Below are 18,448 nucleotides of genomic sequence, written 5' to 3' on the forward strand. Positions count from 1 at the left end.
CACCTAGTAAGCAAATTGATTCAGCTAATTATTTCGCGGTGTAAATGCAGCCCACTACTTTGCTGCGACGCCACCGACTAGATATGGATATAAATACTCATTCTTATCCGTGGGAAATCTATATAAACCGAAACCTGCATATTCTATACAATAGCTATCGTTTCTACTTTAGCATACTAAGCAGGTCGGTTAGCTTTGGTAGAGATAATTGAACCAGCTAATACGCTCCCTTAGAGCGTTTTTCCTTTAATATTAGAGCAGTGGCAGTACCGTAAATATATAAGCGAATTTTAATATATAACTATCTATAGAGGAAACACTATGTTAAAGAAAAATGTTAACACCCTTAACTAAAGCATAAGGCCGGCATAAAGCTGACTAGGGGTATGCTAAGATAAAAGATGCTCTTAGGATGCCCAACTAAGCCTAAACCGGTTAGTATTCCTTGCACTAATAATAATATCCTATAAAATGTGGCCCGCGCACCAATTATATATAGGCGGTAAGTCGTTCTACCGCATCACTATAGCTCTTAAATAAAGTTATAAATATTAAAATATTGGTGTATATTGTATATAGAGCCTTATTCTTTAGAGCTAGTCGATCTACATACTCCTGCCAATACGGGCCGTCTTTGCATAGTGGTATTCGATAGTGTTTATAGCGCGAGAAAGTTAATATTTAGACCTGCGGAGGATAGGCCGGATAGGCCTCTTAGATAATAAACCTATCAGCTAATAGTATCCGGAGACTATCCGGATAGTCTCCGAATAGTCTTAGCAAAATCCCCTTTATATACTTACACTTATAATGCACCCCCCAATATTATATAAATAATTTTTCTATTTGTATAGATTAATCCAGCTTGTAAAGCGCTTTAAAATAGTACCACTTTTATCTAAATATCCTAAGGATAACTAATATTATATAGATATAAAGCTTATAAGAGCTCTGCGGAATAAGGCTTAAGGGGAGCCCCGCACGGAGCTCTACCAAAGCTCTGTACAAAGCTCTATACGAAGCTCTATACAAAGCTTTGCACAAAGCTCTATACAAAGCTCTGCACGAAGCTCTATACAAAGCTCTACACAAAGCTCTATACAAAGCTCTGCACAAAGCTTTATATAAAGCTCTACACGAAACTCTACACAAAGCTCTACACGAAGCTCTATATACGGAAGCTCTGCACGAAGCTCTGTATACAGAAGCTCTGCACGAAGCTCTATATATAGAGGCTCTGCACGACGGCTCTGCGTATAACGGTTCTGCGTATAACGGTTCTGCGTATGACAGGTCTACTACGGAGGCTCTATATAAAAGCTTTGTGCAGAGCTTCGTATAGAGCTTTATGCAGAGCCTCTATATATAGAGTTTCGTGTAAAGCTTTATATAGAGCCTCTATATATAAAGCTTTGTGTAGAGCCTCTGTACGTAGAGATTTGTGTAGATCCTTATATAAAGCCTTATATAAAGCTTTTATACGCAGAGCCTCTATATAATATAATAATATTTAATTAAAAATATATATAACGCTATAAATATAGCTAGTACTAGGCTTTATATATAGAGGCTCTACTTATAGAGGGTTTATATAAAGCTATATATATAGAGCGTTATAGTATATTAGTGCTACGTATTAGTAGAGCTTTAGAGATCTAGGTAGGGCTTTAAGTAGAGCTTTATACAGAGCTTTTACAGAGCTTCGTATAGAGCTTTTACAGAGCTTTATATAGAGCTTCGTGTAGAGCTTTATATAGAGCTTCGTATAGAGCCTCTACAGGGCTTTATAAAGAGTCTCCGCAGAGTAAATTTCACTAGTACTAGCTATATTTATAGCGTTGTACAATAGAAATAAAAGATAGTTTGAAATTCTACGGATGCTAAGCCTTATCTAGATATATCTAGATATTATCTAATATCCGGGCTATCCTTAGATAGGATTATTATCCGCCCAACTGGATAGAATAATCTATCCTCTATAGGTCTGAAATTGATGTTCTTAATATATATGTACGGGCCACATTTTATAGGAATAAGCTACTACGCCCTAACCTTACCCTAAGGCCCGCAGTTGCCGTCTACATAACTTAAAGGGGAGCCCTAGCGACAAGAAGTATCGTAGTATACCAAAAGGGGATAAGTATAATGCTAAGCTATAATAGTATCTTTTAACCCTCTAAAAATAAATCCTTTAAGTTTATATAAAGCCTATTCTCTTTAAAAGATATAAGAATATACGTTATTATTATCCATATTACCCTAAAGTAAGTATTGGATACAGCTCTACATTTCCTAATTAGGCCATTAGGTATTTAACCAGGCCAAAAATATATCAGAAACTTCTACCATAGCTTTATTCCCGCCTTTATATACTTTTCTAGATAATAAAGTTAGAAAAAGTTTTTTATTTAACCCTATTATTATAGCGGATAGCAATATTAATCCCTTATAAAGATACTACTATTCTCTTAAATTTTAGATAGGCTATAGATTTATACTTAGCAAAACACAACACTATAGCTATTATCCAACCGGAGCTAAATAGCCGTTTCCTATTAGTCATACCCTTAGAGAAATGGAAAATCATCTATTTAAATCTTTAAATCTTAGTACTGGGGCTATAGTACTAGACGCGGGATGTAGAATAGGGCACGTCGCAATATATATAGTAAAAAAGGGGTTACGCGTTATCGGGATTAATATTATTAATTACTATCTTACTAAGGCGAAGAGGAATATTAAGGTAGCAAATTGTAAACAGTAAATCTCTATCCAAAAAATGGACTATTATTGTCTAGACCGGCTTCCGAGTAATTTATTTAATAGAGTTTATATAATAGAGACTTTGGTATATATAACAGACCCTAAGCTAGTCCTACGCCAGTTTTATTAAGTACTTAAACCTAGTAGGTCCGTTGCATTGCATAAATATAATTTTAAATTTAGTAATGCACCTAAATATCTTATAAACACTATAAATAAGATTAATACCTTTGCGTTTATGCTAGCAAATAAGGGTTTTAACTAAGAAGCCCTACTATAAATGTTAGAGGATATAGGTTTTTAAAATATTAAAGTACAAGACTTATTGCATAATATTAAGCTAATATTTCGTTTATTCTTTACTATCGCTTACCTACCTTTTCTAATTATTCGGTTTTTTAGCCTTAAGAGGTGGTTTATTAACACTATTTTAGGTATAGAAGGTTATAGGGGGAGAAATTTTTAGAGGTATATTATTATAACTTATACGAAACCTAATAATATAGTTAAGAATAGGAGTTTTGGTATTTCTAATATAGTTAAGGAGAATAAAAATGCTTAGTAATCCTATTAATATAAATATAATTATAGAGAGATTATTCTATATATTAATATATACCTTTTAGATAAATAAGCGTAGTTATTAGGTTAGCTACTTGTCGGGGCAATCCCTACAGAAAATATCTCTTTAGATATCCTCACTAGCCTATAATGAAATGGTTAAAGCTTAGTATACCACCATCTATTTAAATTAAAAGAGAATCGCGCTTCTATTACGTAGTTATTTTTTATACAATATTAAGACCGGCAATGACTTAAACAGGTTTTCCGTTTTCGTTATTGGATTCTTGGCGCGATCGGTTATTTAGCAGCCAGTAAGCCCTTAACTAGCACCTTAACTCCCTAGCTTACGCTCTACTATATAAGTGCAACGACTTTAGTATATATAAGTGCGATTATTGCGATCAATCCTTTAGTAGTTAGCATGCTTTAATCTAGCGCCTTAGCTTACCAGTCTATGTTGCGGCGAGCGTAATTGGTTATTTAGCAGTTAGCAGTCTCTTAAGCAGCACCTTAACCCCCCCCCTCCCCCCCCTAGGGACACTTTTAAAGTGATATAGCGGGACTAGGTTATTTTGTTTACTACACTAGTAGGGGGGGCGTCTAACCTATTTATATTACCCCCTTATACTTATACCTCCTTCGCAAAGTAGATTATAACTTTAACTACGCTAACGTCTAAGAAACGCCACGAAAATTGTTAAGGTGACAAGAGTGTAACTAAGGTGTTGGATGGACTTCGAGAGCGATAGTTGCTATAGTAGCGTTAAGCCACATATAGCGTTCTCCAACCCGCCATTTCCTAATGATTACCCGTAAAATACTACCTTTTACGCGAGCAGGAGCATATCTTCTGGACCTTAATTAATTAAGCAGTTATCTCTCCATGCTAATATTCTCTAAGGGGTTATCAATTACATTTATACCTTTATTATCTTCTCTTATACCTAAGCAGGACTTCTTAAACCAACCTATAAATATATCTCGTACCTAACAAGTAAGGAGTTAAATAGTTGTAACTACTTAATAGACGCCGAGCAGAGATAAGGTGCTATTAAAATTAATTTTGTAATATATATATTAATAAAAGGTTAGCTAGTATATATAAACGGGCTGGCGAGATTTATACAGTTTGCTTACCTAGTTCCCTTATCGCGATAAGAAAATTCTAGTTATAGCCAAGTATAATAATAATAGAAAGGAAGGGCAGAGAGACCTTAAGTTCCTATAAAGCTTCTCCGCGCTTATCTATAATCTCTCTTACCTCCTTAACCAGCTCTTTAAGTTTAGTAAGTTGCGCAGCTATCTATATACCCACTTATATTATTACCTTATCCCAGTTCTAGCCTATATACTTTATCTCAATACTAATGCCAATTAGCCGCCAACGTAATAGTTTATAAAGGGTGTAATTTATAGACATAGGCAATATACTACGCTAAGCACGTTTACGAAGAGCTCTTTAAAAGCACTCGGATGGTTTAATATAAATGGCAAAATCAACCATTTTTAAGTTTAGCACTGTGCTAGCTTAGCCGGGAGGAATAAGGGAAAGTGGCGAAATTCGAGCAGAAGTACTAATTACTTTAGTAGGTACTAAGTCTATTAGCCTAGAGAGTTAATAAACCAGTTTAGGAAGTACAGCTTTTCTTTAAATTTATTATAGTGTAGCGCCAGATTAAGGACAAAGTTATATATACTACTGTTTTAAGCCGCCTTATAATATCTCCCTTCTTTATAGCGCTAGGTAAGCCAGACTGCTTTTATATATTGTTTTAAAGTTAGTGATGGACTAGAGAGCTTTATTAGCTTAGTATATGCAAAATCATTAATTGCGCCGAAGGTGTCGTCCGCTAGCTTTTTAATTTTAGTCTTATATACTATATTAGCTCTACTACCTAATATATAACTATAGGGTAATAGAGCCTTTGGTTATACCTAATAAGTATCTAATACCATAGCAATGCCTCGCGAGAATCGCCTTTCTATCGTGTAGAGAATGGTATTTAAATCACTTAGGAGCTCCGTAGGCCCGCGAGGTATAAATTATTTGAAAAGTATGGGCTATAGCGCAAAGAGTATCTTGGATATTTGCTTAATAGGACTTCGAGACTATAAAGATATAGCGGAGCTGTGAGTAAAAGAGGTTAAGTGCTATAAAGCATTGTCTTATAAGGATAATAGAACCGTTAAATTAAAAGGCCGTGGAGTATTCTTAGTATCATTGCCGTGAATATTAGTATCTTATCTTCTACGTCTCTTTAAAGGCGAGGGCGTGTGCGCTAGAAGGTAATTTATTGTGTTTAGATAGCGTTCGGTAAGAGGATATCTCTTATGCTTCTTTCCTCTCTGTTCCTAATTAGTAGTATTTAGTAATTTTATAAGCTATAAGAGAACTAACTAGCGGGGCATTGCAGCATATAGTATATGTAAGTAATGGCTATGGGTTATTGTTTAATCGTAAATAAGTTATGCGGTTAGTGGCGATTATATAATCTTACACTATATTACGCGCGATAACAGTAGTAATAGCGATATTTATTATTACTGCGACTGTATAAATAGTTAAAAGACTTCTAGTATAGTGTAATATTGGCTTCTTATTAGAGGCTATTCTTGCTTAAAGCTAATATAAATTAGGGGCGAAGTTCTAATTCCTTACTCTGAAGTTATTTAACTTTTTAACGGGGTGTATAAACGCTAAATTCGCCATATATGGCTAGGGCTTAATTGCTACTATATCGCTCGGCGCTATCTAATAGTAAAAACAACACTCTTATCTAATATCTTAGTTATGCTCTTGCTATCTCCACGTATATATGTATATATTCCGCTATCTTAATAACCCTATAGCTAGAGCGGGTTGGCTGCCCTCCCTACTAGCGTGGGTGAAACGCTAGAACCTTTTACCTAGTCTAAGTAAGTTTATAAAATACGGCAAAGAAAATATTAGAATAGCTTTACCACCTTATATACGTATATGCTTTAAGTATTATATAATAGTAGCGTGTTTAAACCTAATATTAATTACTAAGTTAACACTGAATTTATAATATAGCTTAAGTTTAAAGTAATAGATCTTTAACTAAGATCGGATATTAGCGGTCTCTACTACTATAAAAAAGAAGTATAGTTTTAGGTAGTAGACGGGAAAGCGGAAAGTTTAAATAAGTAGTTATTAATTTCACTTTGGACCGCCTTATACCTATAGCGGCGTCTAGCCGTCTATATCCTTTGAGTTTTGTTAACCTAAATCGAAGTTCCTTATATATAACCACACCCCTTTTATTGCTTTTTACGCGTTAAATATACTAGAAGCATTAAGGCCTAGTTTATATCTTATATTTCGCCGTTAAGGCAAACGCTGTATCTCTAATACTACTTAAAAGATTGCTATTATTATCCTCTATATTTATAGCCCTTAAATATTATAGTTCTTTAGACTAAGGCGGGCACGTAATAGAGAATTATCGTCACTACGTCAATTAGTCTGCACTGAATTTTCAATTATATTATATAAGAGGTATGTAGAAGCGGGCAATATCCTATATAATAGCGGCCCTATAATTATAGATTTCAAAAGGGTGGAACTTTATAATTATAACCTCCTAGTTAGATATCTACGAGGGGAAATATATATTTAGCTCACGAGCTAGAGACCTTAATATACTACTTATCTAAGAATAATTACGTAGCGTATAATATGCCGAATTTAGCTTCTAAGGTCTATATATTTTATTATAACTATACACCCTTAGGGTATTAGCTATTACCCGCCACGAAAACGTATATATATATATATATTCTATTATAGTTATATACTATTTAGAGTATAGGCCGTTATAGAGTGCTAACTAAGTACTTCCTAACCGCTATAAAAACAATAAGGATCTACTTTTTAAGGTTAAAGAATAGAGGAAATAGGTAACTATAGTTGGCGTTAGAACTAGCAATGTCTTAAACGTAGCGTTATAGCGGATAAGCACCACCGCCTATTATATCTGTAACGCCACTAGCCACAAACCCCTTTAGCTTAATCCCCTCGCCTTTACCTCCGCCGTTTATCCCCTAGTAAGTAACCAGTAGAATATTACTAGCTTTATAGCATAGCGGGGACACCAAAGATTTAACGTTATTACCTCCCTATATATATTTAACCTACTACCCTAAAAAAAGCGGGACGAGCCTATTATAAAAGTGGTGCATTATTACTGCAGGTAAAGGAAGCCTACGAGTAGAGTTTGGGAAGCCGTCTATTAGTTCTTTAATATTCCTAAAATACTTAGATAGTTAAATAGGAAATTAAATTTTATCTCTACTATTCTATTTAAAGGAAAAGATTTCCGGAGGGACATCCTAGGACGAAGATATATCTTAAGATACGCTAGCTAAGCCTAATCCTAACCTTTCTATATATGCGTATAGTTTGCTATACTAACTAGCGTATTTAGATACTCCTTCCCTAGCATCTTCCACGACCTTCTAGCGCTCGCTAGTGTAGCCAATCTACCTCTTTACTTCCCTTAGTTTTGCAGCACTAACGCTAAGATTAACGCTCGCGCTAGCTCTAAAGGCTATAACTATTATCCTAATGCTAAACCAGGACCTATCTACCTATTAGTGAAATGTTAATATTTAGTGGCTCTTTCTATAGTGTGAATTTATGGACTAACTTAACTCTACAATTAAGAGAGAATATAGAAAGCTTTTAATCTATACTTAATAAAAGACAAGTGCTGCTTATAAATAGTATTACTAGCTTTTCTTTATCCTTACCCTACTCTTAAACTCTAAAGCTAATCTTAAAAACAGTGATTTAATTCCTAGTATTAGATACTATAACCATAAGGTGTCCCGCTAATGCCTCTGCCTTAATAAGTCTAATAATTATATTAATGGTTATATAGGTCAAAGGCGAACCTAGTTAAAAGTACTAATTAAACTTTCTATTCTCTTTATTCTTTTCAATCTTAAGTATCTCTACTATGCTTAAAATATCAATAATAGCGACCTATTTTTTACTGGAAGAAAACCGGATATCCCAAATATTACACTCCGCTGCGTAGATTGTAAAAATTGGTATAAGAGGACCTAGGTAGTCAGCCTACTATACCTTAAGCTTGGTCTTTTTAGCTTATATAAAAAGGCTCTTAAATACAATTAAAGCCTAATTATTATAGACTTCGGAAGAGAATATAGAGGAGGTATATTTAGCTAGCGGTTAAGGTTAAGGTGAAGTGGAATTAAGTAGATAAGTAATAAAATATCTACCTAGCTTTAGATATAGCTCTTCCGCTAGCGTGTTAAGGAATCTCTCTTAAAAGAATAAGTAAATATCTTACTTTAGGAACTAACCGAGCTCTATATAAATCCTAGACTAGTATATTACCTAAAAATTGTTATCGTTAAGTATTCTAAATACTATCTACTATATTAATCCTCTTATTATAAAATAACGCTCTTTAGCTTCTTTAGGGTATTAGGTAATGTAATTAACTAAAAAGGTCTAAAATATAATAGGTTTAGGGATAGTATGCTTTAAGAGATTATAGAGGTAGATCTTATAAGTTAAGGCCGCTACTAATTTCTTACTAGAGGGAGAAAATAATATAAGGGTAATTGCTGTGCTATACTCCGTCCCCGAATATAGTAAAGGACATTCGTCCTATATATTAAAATCCTTAGGAGAAGTAAAGGATAAGAGAAGATTATAAGTATTTTAAAAGTAGTGTGCTAACGGCTACTGCCTAATGCTAGTATGGGCCAAATTCCCGTTATAAAAGAAAAGTTGTTAATTGCGTAGGTAAAAGGTTCTTACTGTATAACTTAGTGCTATATATAGCCCCTAATGCCTTAGGTTTGGGTTGGAATTCAATTGCTAGAAGTAAAGGCTAGATTATATGACTTAGAATATACTCCTTTATTATATTACGTACTATATTACGCCTTAACCTATAGTTGTAAGCGAGCTAGCCCCTACCCCTAACGCCGTTTATATAACTTAAAGGGGAGTCCTAGCGATAAGAAAGTAGCGTAGTATACTAAAAGGAGATAAGTATAATGCCAAGCTATAATAGCTAAGCATTATCTTTTAGGTAGTAGTAAGGGGATGCCCCCTAATTAATATACGGACACCCCCCCTTACTAATTAAGTTTAGTTCCTTCCTAATTAAGTTAGAGTATTATATAAATTTAAGTTGTTTATATCTGTATCGCGAAAATTAAATCGTTAAAATGTATGACTATAACACCTTAATTAAATCTTTAATTTTAACTATAGTATAGCTAGTAGAGTTTAAATTAAAGCTAGAGTGTACTAAAGGAGCCCTTAGCAAAGTCCTTGTAAAAGGGCAGAGATGTTTAAACTGCCGTAATATTTAGAAACACCTAACTAACATTTTTGTTTCTATTTTTATCAACTACTTCTATAACCTTTTTTTAATCCTCTAGCTTTAACGCCTAGCCCTTTCCTCGCTAGCTTCTTTTGCCTAGACTCTTATTACTTTAAATGTAAATAGTGTCTAACAGTTTCTAAAATTTATAGAAATAACGGTAGGAGTACTATTAAAGCTTATTTTTCCCTTCTGTTATGCTATTATTACTTTTCATTTGGTTATATAATTTCCTTATACAATATTGAGACCGGTGATGACTTAGATAGGCTTTCCGTTTTCGGCAGCGTTAAGGTACTTAGATATGTTCTAGTTCTTAAGCTATTTAAAAGTAGAAATGAGGTCATATAATTAGGGTATTCCGCTAAGAATTTTAGAATAGAGTAACTCCGTATATTAACTATTATATCGCTAGTTAGAAGAACCGTGATACTATATAGGAAAATATGTGCTATTTATAAGCTCTAAAGCCTATTATATGCCACTGAAACTATTTTTAGGAGAGCTAGGCTTATACTTTAAGTCTAGAGTATAACGCTTAATTTTCCTTTTATTGGAGTCCGAACTATCTAACCCGTCTTCCTCCTATAATGTCTCTAATTAGGGACGTTTTATAGTTCTAAGATGGAGGGTATGCTTTAAGCGGTGTGATATAGGAGGTCCTTGTTTATATTATTCGGTATTTACTAAATACTGGAATAGTTATGCTAAAGAAATAGTAATAGTAGAAATAGAGGATTTATTACTAAGGTCTTATGCTATTTCCTTATTAGCGAAATCTCTAAGCAAAAGATATAGTCCTTCGCTATTAGTAAATATGCTATTATCGTTCCTAAATAGCTGGTGGAAGTTAGTAACTATATCTTAAAAGGCCTTTATAGGTTTACACTAACCTCTTTATTCTTATCTCGTACTAAAGTAAGTGCTAGGCGATCCCTTTCCTTAATATAGTTATAACGCCATACTAATAGAGACGCTTTTTGAGAACTAGAATATTCGATATTAAGTCCTACTATAGCCTGAGTGCTTCCGTTAGATTTAATTAGATAATCATATGTAAGGCGATATAGGGCTTCTCGTTTCTAAGAGTAGGATACTTTAATAATAATACTGGGATACTCGGCATCTCTATGCCGAAATAATGTATTTAGGCTACGTTTCAAATAAGAATACGGTGCGGTAGGACCGTAAAAGAATCTTAAAGATTAAAGCGCTTTAACAGCATTTGAAAACTCTATAGCTTTACCTAAACTATTAGCTAAAGCGGATAACTAACTACTAATATCCTTATTAACAAGATTGATGAATCTCTTATGTAGTATGCTCGCCATATAGATGATAAACTGTTAAGTGCGTAAGTCGTAATCCTATCTAAGTATAGTAGTAAGCGTGGGCTTAGAGAATTAAAGCGTCTTTCGAATATATATATACCTAATTTTGTTGTCTATAAAGCACTATAGCGACTTGTCCTTTTGCAGAGCCTGCTAGAGTTTGTTAAATTAGGTAGTAGTAAGGCAAAAAGATATCTAAGGTTTGTATATTCTTGCGGCACTGTTCTAAGCGTCTATAAGGTACTAAATAACTTACGCAATATAAGGACTTGGCTTCTTGTTAGTTGGTAAAGGAGTTAATAAAAGGTTATTAGGAGCCGCTAGCGGAGTAGTATAAGGGGAAATAGGCTTATCTAAGCCGGTGAGTATAGATATAATGGCTAAATAAGTGTTAGGGAAGGTACTAAGCGCAATACCTTTTAAGGTAGAAGAGAATAGAGAATGGGAAGTTGCTGGTGATATAATACGAAATGTTATCTCAGTAGGCTTAGACGTGATCCCGTTAGTACGGATTTTTAATCGGCCTGTAAGCTAATTAACTATATTTATACTGCACGGAATTACGTTTAAGGCTGTTCCGTAACACTTATTAAATAGTATTAACGCTTTTTATAACCTTCGCGGTTGAATTACTTAACTATAACGGCTTAAAATACTACTAAAATTTAATTGATTAGAGAGAAGACCTAATATTTTATAAATATTGAGTCTGAATTAAACTATACTATTGTTAAGCGTAACTATGTTTCTATTATATACTATCTAGCCTATTACCCTTTTAGTTATCTATAGCTGGCTTAAAAAAGCCGCTAAAGACCAGCTTATTTAAGAACTATAGTATAGTTAGATATACGGCTCTATATAATGCATCTACTGTAATATTATTAAAGTCTACCGCGCCGTCCGGCAGCGGAAACTCCTAGCATTGCTATTAGTAACCGCTGGTAATAACTAGGCGTTTAGCTTATGTTATATAGCGCTAGCAGTGTTTTCCTAACTATTTCTAGATATGCTAAAAAGTAGAAAATGTTTTTTATATTTACTAGCTCGTCTAGCTTAAAGCTAAGAGGCACTTTTTGTATTACCTATAGCCACTAAAGTTAGATAAGCAGACTAGGTAAAATTCTATACTTACTTATAGGAGACGCTCTAGTTAGGTTCCTAGCTTACCCTAAAACTCCCCTACTAGCTCTTCGTCCTCCTTACCCTTTAGTAGTTTAGAGGCAGTAGTTAGTGCCGGCACCCTATAGCTAGGAGGACTATAGGCCTACTCTTTTATACCACCGACTTAGTCTTAAAGATCTCTTACTATAAACCTAATCTTGTGTAGAAGAGCCCTCTAGGGGCTGTATAGATTTTTATTAAAGCTTAACTTGACTAGAAATTTAACTAGTTTATTTATAACAGCCTATAGAGTTAGAATAGACATTGTAGAAGTGTAGGCAGCTGTAGAAAAGTGTAAGAAAAGTAGTAAGTAGGAGAAGAGGTAAATGTAGAGTATATTAAGAGAGAGGGAGGGTTAGACTATATATTTGCAGCTAACGTCGCAGCTAATAGATAATAGCTATAATAACAATAGCTATAATTAGCAATTGACGTAATAATAATAACTGTAATAATAATAGATATAATTAATAACGAAGGTAGTTAATGGCTATAATAGATAATGGCTATAATAAGCAATGGCTATAATAGATAACGGCTATAATAGACAATAGCTATAATAAATATATAATGGCCATAATAGACAATAATCTAACTATAAAGTTTAAGGTATTTAGACGTAAATACCGCTAAGTAGTGTTACGGTACTAGCAGAAAACGGCAAATTATAGTAGATGGCCTACCTTAGTAAGCTTAAACGTAATTCCGTTATTAAAGAAGACGTTAGATTTATAAATCTCCCTTTATCTTATAAAGGTCTAGTTAGTGCGGCTTAGCTACCCTCCCTGCTAGTTTCTGCGAGCCCTTAGTAACTTATATTACTAGAATTTTAGTCTTATCTTGCTGCTTTTATAAGGAATAGCGTTATAACCTTATCCTTATAGGCGCCTTATAAATATCCTTATCCTCCATTGTAGCAGATAGGCTAGGTGGTTTAGTAAGACGTTTACTATATTTAAATAAGGCACTAATAAGGTCTTCGCGGAAGGCTTTATAGGCGCTATAGGTGGGCTAATGGCTAGGAACTGATTAGTAGAGAGTTTATAGCAATTAGCAATAGTTATATTAAAAAGGAAGTAGTAAAGAGACTTCTATAACTTTAAGTACGTCCTCTATATATTATAATAAGACCTTAGTTAATTGGCTTGATTAACGCCGCCTATAAAGTGGTTGTATATATTAATGAACTACGGTATTAAGAGCTCCTTTATGGCGTTGTTCCTAAAGACTTTGCGCATTTATTAGGCTCTAGATACTATAGCAGTAAAATATTATTGCGTTTATTAAACCTTAACTCTACCTAGTAATATATAACGTCACCATCCGTAGAGCCTTATTTTTTTAGTGGCAAAACGTACCTAAATTAACCGTACTTATAAAAAGTACTACATTAGCGTCCTTCTAGGCAAACTCTATAATAGAGCCGTCTTTTAAAAGCCTCCTATATAACTTCCCCTATTTAATCTGCCCTAAATGTACTAATTTAAGATCTATAAGCGACCGATTAATATGCTTAGGAGGATCATTTTTAGGGTATAAAGCTAGCTTTATTTGTTCGGCTTCCTATTTATTAACTACCTTACGTCTTGTTTTAGTCGTTTGTACGGTTCCTACAGCTCTAATTCCTTCCTTATAAAGCTAATAAAGTAGCTTAATGCTTATAAAAAGATTATCCAGCTATATAACATGCTTGTTCTTATTAAAATATTATTTACTATTAAGTTCCTATAGCAGAAGGTCCAATACTACCGCCTACGTCTTAGAAAAGCCCTTATCTTTCGTCCAATACTCGTCTAAATTAATAGGTCCCTTTTTATCACCCTTTGTATACTAAAGCCAGTCTAGTATATAGCCTTAATTGGCTATAACCTATACTTTAAAGCCTTCTGGTATTGGCTTGCTTAGAATAGTAACTGTTTTAAAAGCTCGGCCAGTAAATTAAATAACTGTCTCGTATAGGATACTTAAAAAAAATTAAAAAATGAAATATCTTGTATTTCTTTTATCTACTGTTAATTGTAGTAGGAATGATTATAATTGTAGAGCTTCTCCTAGGTGTAATTCCCGCAATGCCCTCCTCTAAATTCACTATCTATCGAGATATACTTTGCAAACGGCCCTTTACCCCCCTTACAGTTCTCACATTTTTCTCCGTTATCTTCTCCCCTGTAATTTGTTAGTGTTTTATATATATAATTTTGGGGATATTATAAGATCTTTACCTAGACTGTATAATTATCGCTAAGATCTACCTACATTTCTAAGGAATATTCTATAATGGCTTAGTCAAAAGAACAAGAATCTATTAGTAGCCAGTAAACGAGAGTTCTAAGACGAGGTCTGGAAGAAGGTTGAGGAAAGGATATGTCTATATATATGGCGCTAAGGCTCGGCCGAGCCCCTAACTAGGGTCTATATCAGTGCCGTAATATTACCCCCCCCTTTAGTAAAGCCTGCCCTTAGGCTTTGTAGTTGTCCTCCTAGTTAAGAAAAAAAAAATATTACAGTTTTCCTTCTTAGCTATAGATCTATTCCAAATAGTCGCTATAGGTAGAGCAGTAGAGGTTAGTCAGCTGCAGGTAGAGCAGTAGAAGTCGGTAGCAGTACGGTGCTAGCGTTGGGCCGTACGGCACTAGTCCTAACGTCGGGTTGATATGTATGGCAGTCCTGCAGTTCTGCCGCCATATAGCCCGGCCCGGGCCAGTAATACGTATTGCTAGAAGCCTTCCGTTCTTTGTCGTTCCTCCTAGAACTCTATTGTCTCCTAGCTCTCTATCCCCCCTTTTAAAAAGGCTCGCCCCGAGCTATTAAATATCCCCCCCTATAGGGCCCCCCTAGGGTCCCCCAGGTTATATAAGAACGAAGGTCAGGAGAAAAAAAATTTAGGGTAGATATTGTCTCGTTAGGTGGTCCGTAGGGTTATAGCAGTAGGTATATTAGCGCTGTCGTCTGGTTGTGATAGTAGGTCGAATATTTGGAGCTCGGTCTATTATTTAGTTGGTAGATCGTAGGCGTATCGGCACGATCGTTTGGTCGGGTTTGGTTCGTTTGGTGGTAGTACGGTGCTAGCGTTTAGTTCTTAATTTATGGCAGTACGGTGCTAGCGTCTGGTTCTTGTTGATTCTTGGTAGTATGGTGCTAGCGTCTGTTCTTCTGTAGGCTATTGGCACGGTTGTTGTTGGGTCGGTCCTTCTGTAAGCGCATTGGCACGGTTGGGTAGTACGTAGATAATTGCAAGATTGGACGTAATATGCTGTACTACGCGCTCTATAGTAAGGGATAGGTTTAGGTCTAGTTCTCGCACTCCTTTAAGTGGCCGGCTGACTCCTTTTTAGGCTCTTACTGGAACACTACGCGTCCGGATTATAATGTGCTTTCTCCCTTACTATCTTAAGCTATAGGCGTATCTTTCTATATCTTTATTTTGATTGTCTAGGAATAGCTTCTATTGGTCGGTCGTTTGGTCGGGTGGGTGGGGTCGTAGGCGTATTGGCGCGATCGGTTGTCTGGTCCTTAGCAGTACGGTACTAGCGTCTACTGGGTCGGTCGGGTTAGGTCGGTCCTTTTAGGCTACAATGAACGTATTGCCACTTGACTTGCCTAAGTAAGCGTCGGCGCGCTTGTCGCAAGGTAGAATTGTTATTAGTCTTAGAATAATGTGATGGCTTAGTTAAAAGAACAAGAATCTATTGGTAGCTAGTAAACGAGAGTTCCAAGACAAGGTCTGGAAGAAGGTTGAGGAAAGGACACGTCTATATATATGGCGTTAAGGCTCGGCCGAGCCCCTAACTAGGGTTTGTATTAGTGCCGTAATATATTTTTTATCTTCCTTCCCTCCCTCAGCTTGATATCCTTGCCGGCATTGTTGTTAAGAATGCTAAGCTAACTTGGGAAGAATTCCCACCCGTAATTCTGAACCTATATAGAAATTAGTATAGCTATTGTAGTGGGAGAATGGGGATATACTTACTTTGTTCCTAGAAGTTATAAGCTATCTCCCTTTTTGCTCGAAGGCCTATATTGATAGAGTTAGTTATAGTAGATCTAAGAAATATTAATATATTTATATAACCGTATTGGGAATTATACCCATAGCCCTTATAGTTATTTTTAGATCTTGCCTAACTAAGCTATATAACCAAGGATATTAAAATGCTAAAAATAAACTATATATATGCTATGCTATTGTTACGTAATAAACCCGTAACACCTTATACGCTAAGGTAAGTGCCTAAAGGCTGCCCACCTTCTGATAAAGGTTTGGCCCTAAATAGCTTAGTATATAGCTAAACCTTGGAAGGAAGGTCTAGGGTGAGATAACGCGTCGCGACAGAGCGTAAGTTAAATTTATTTATCTAATTTATAGACTAGACCTTACATCACACGTGTTATGACGATAAATAATGTAGGTAATGGGGTTTTAACTAATCCCTGGGTTTTGACCGATTTAAAAATTAAAGTTTGCTAAAACGCTAACCCGCTGACAAATAACTAGTAAAACTTTAAATCGGTTAAAACCTAGGGATTGGTTAAAACCCTATTGCCTATATTACTAGATAACTATAAATAACGCCCTTCGCTTATTGCTCTTTATACGCTTTAAGCAATTATATAATTTACGCGCTTTACCCTCCTAATAGCTCCGTCCCATCTTCTAGCCTTTAAGGGTAGTGCTTTAGACTTGCTTGCTTTTATATCATTGTTTATAGACCTAGGCCTTATAGCATAGCCTTATATAAGTTCTTTATATAGCCTTTAGTTGCTTAAGTTGTATAGAAATAGGCTTAAATCTTTAATCCTAACCTTTATTCTGGTATATATCACGCAGTTATATTATTTAACTTCTTAAGTAGTTACTAGACTGCCTAGTATACTAGTAAGATAGTAATTAAAGTGAGGCTAAGGTCTAGGGAGGTCTTTATATGCCTAGAAGGTATTAAAGTTCCTATATAAGAACCGCGTTAATTTCCTTTTCTGGGCAGATCTGGTTAGTATAGATAGTTTTATTTAGCGATATCTTATATTTAATATTATAGGAAAGCCAGGTAGGAGATGTCGGGCACCTTCTAAAGGATCGTCATTAGGATTTTTAAATGCTATTAATACTTTCTAACGCCCTCTTCCGCTAACGATGGTCTGTAATGCCGGGTTTTAACTATTAGGGAGTGTAGGCAGATCCGGACTAACTAAGGATTAAGCGCGGCTTATAAACCCTAGCAATAGGATCTAGTTTAATAAATAGATTACACTATCTCCTAATGCTGCTAAGATCTACTCGTTAGAATGGTGTTACTTATAATATCTAGTAAGGTCGTGCAGTACTAGAAGATAGTTGTGGTCCTTCTTGCTATAAAGCTTAAAGCTATATCTAGCCGTTATACTTTAGTTTTAAAGTTTATAAAGGATGCTGCCTACTGTATAGTAGCTCGCTAGCACTGCTTCTAGAAGTATAACGTATGGATTGGACCTAGTATATATTAAAAGACTATATAAGAGGCCTAACGATTATTATTCCTAGTGAAAACTTTTTATATATCTCCCCTACGTAAGTAAAAGCTTGCTCCCTATCTCTAACCTCTAGCTTATAGCTAAATATGTTGTCTTAAAACCTTAGCTATAGTAATAGCTACTTACCTCCTGGCTAGGATCGAGATGTCTTAGGCAAGCTATATTACTACTAGTCTATATATAGTAGAGAATTAAAAAGGCACGGAGGTGGTGGTTTAGGGGTCCCTATAGTGTCTTACGCTAGCTTATTTAATGATAATAAGATAGGAACTTAAAAAGGGGAATAAAGTAAGCCCTAGGGGCGCTTTAAGTATATATATAGTACTACTAGCAATAGAAATACAAAATATAATTTAATTGCTAGAAGTCTAGGCCCCTCCGTAATAATAATAATAATGTCCTATATTTCGTATCCTTAAAATTAATACACTTAAAGCTGACTGATTTCGGTAGTAAGGCCTAGGGAGTTAGCGGCTACTACGGCTATAAACTTAATATTAGGTCGCTGTAATTATAAAACCCCTTTATTTTAGTACTTCCTAGAAAAATATTATATAAGAGCAGTATTAGTCTAAAAGAACCGGTCCTATTGGCGAAGCTAAATAGGACGTATTTTATAGGCTAATATTAGGCAAGTTTCTTTTTACCCTTTTATGTATAACTAATAATCATCTCCACGTCGGCGCTTGTGTTAATTAAGTACGCTAGTAATAATACTACTTCCCTTAG

At 35.0% G+C, this 18,448-nt stretch overlaps 1 protein-coding gene across 1 annotated transcript; it reads left to right on the plus strand.

Moving 5' to 3' along the window:
* The first annotated feature begins 14,730 nt into the window (after positions 1-14,730).
* On the plus strand, positions 14,731-15,033 carry K441DRAFT_658094 (uncharacterized protein). The gene has a single exon (XM_067648284.1). The coding sequence runs from the start codon at positions 14,870-14,872 to the stop codon at positions 15,020-15,022; it is 153 nt and encodes a 50-aa protein (XP_067505526.1). The 5' UTR covers positions 14,731-14,869; the 3' UTR covers positions 15,023-15,033.
* The last annotated feature ends 3,415 nt before the right edge of the window (positions 15,034-18,448 follow it).

Source organism: Cenococcum geophilum (assembly GCF_001692895.1).
Source record: "Cenococcum geophilum 1.58 unplaced genomic scaffold K441scaffold_15, whole genome shotgun sequence".
Taxonomy (NCBI): Eukaryota; Fungi; Ascomycota; class Dothideomycetes; order Gloniales; family Gloniaceae; genus Cenococcum; species Cenococcum geophilum.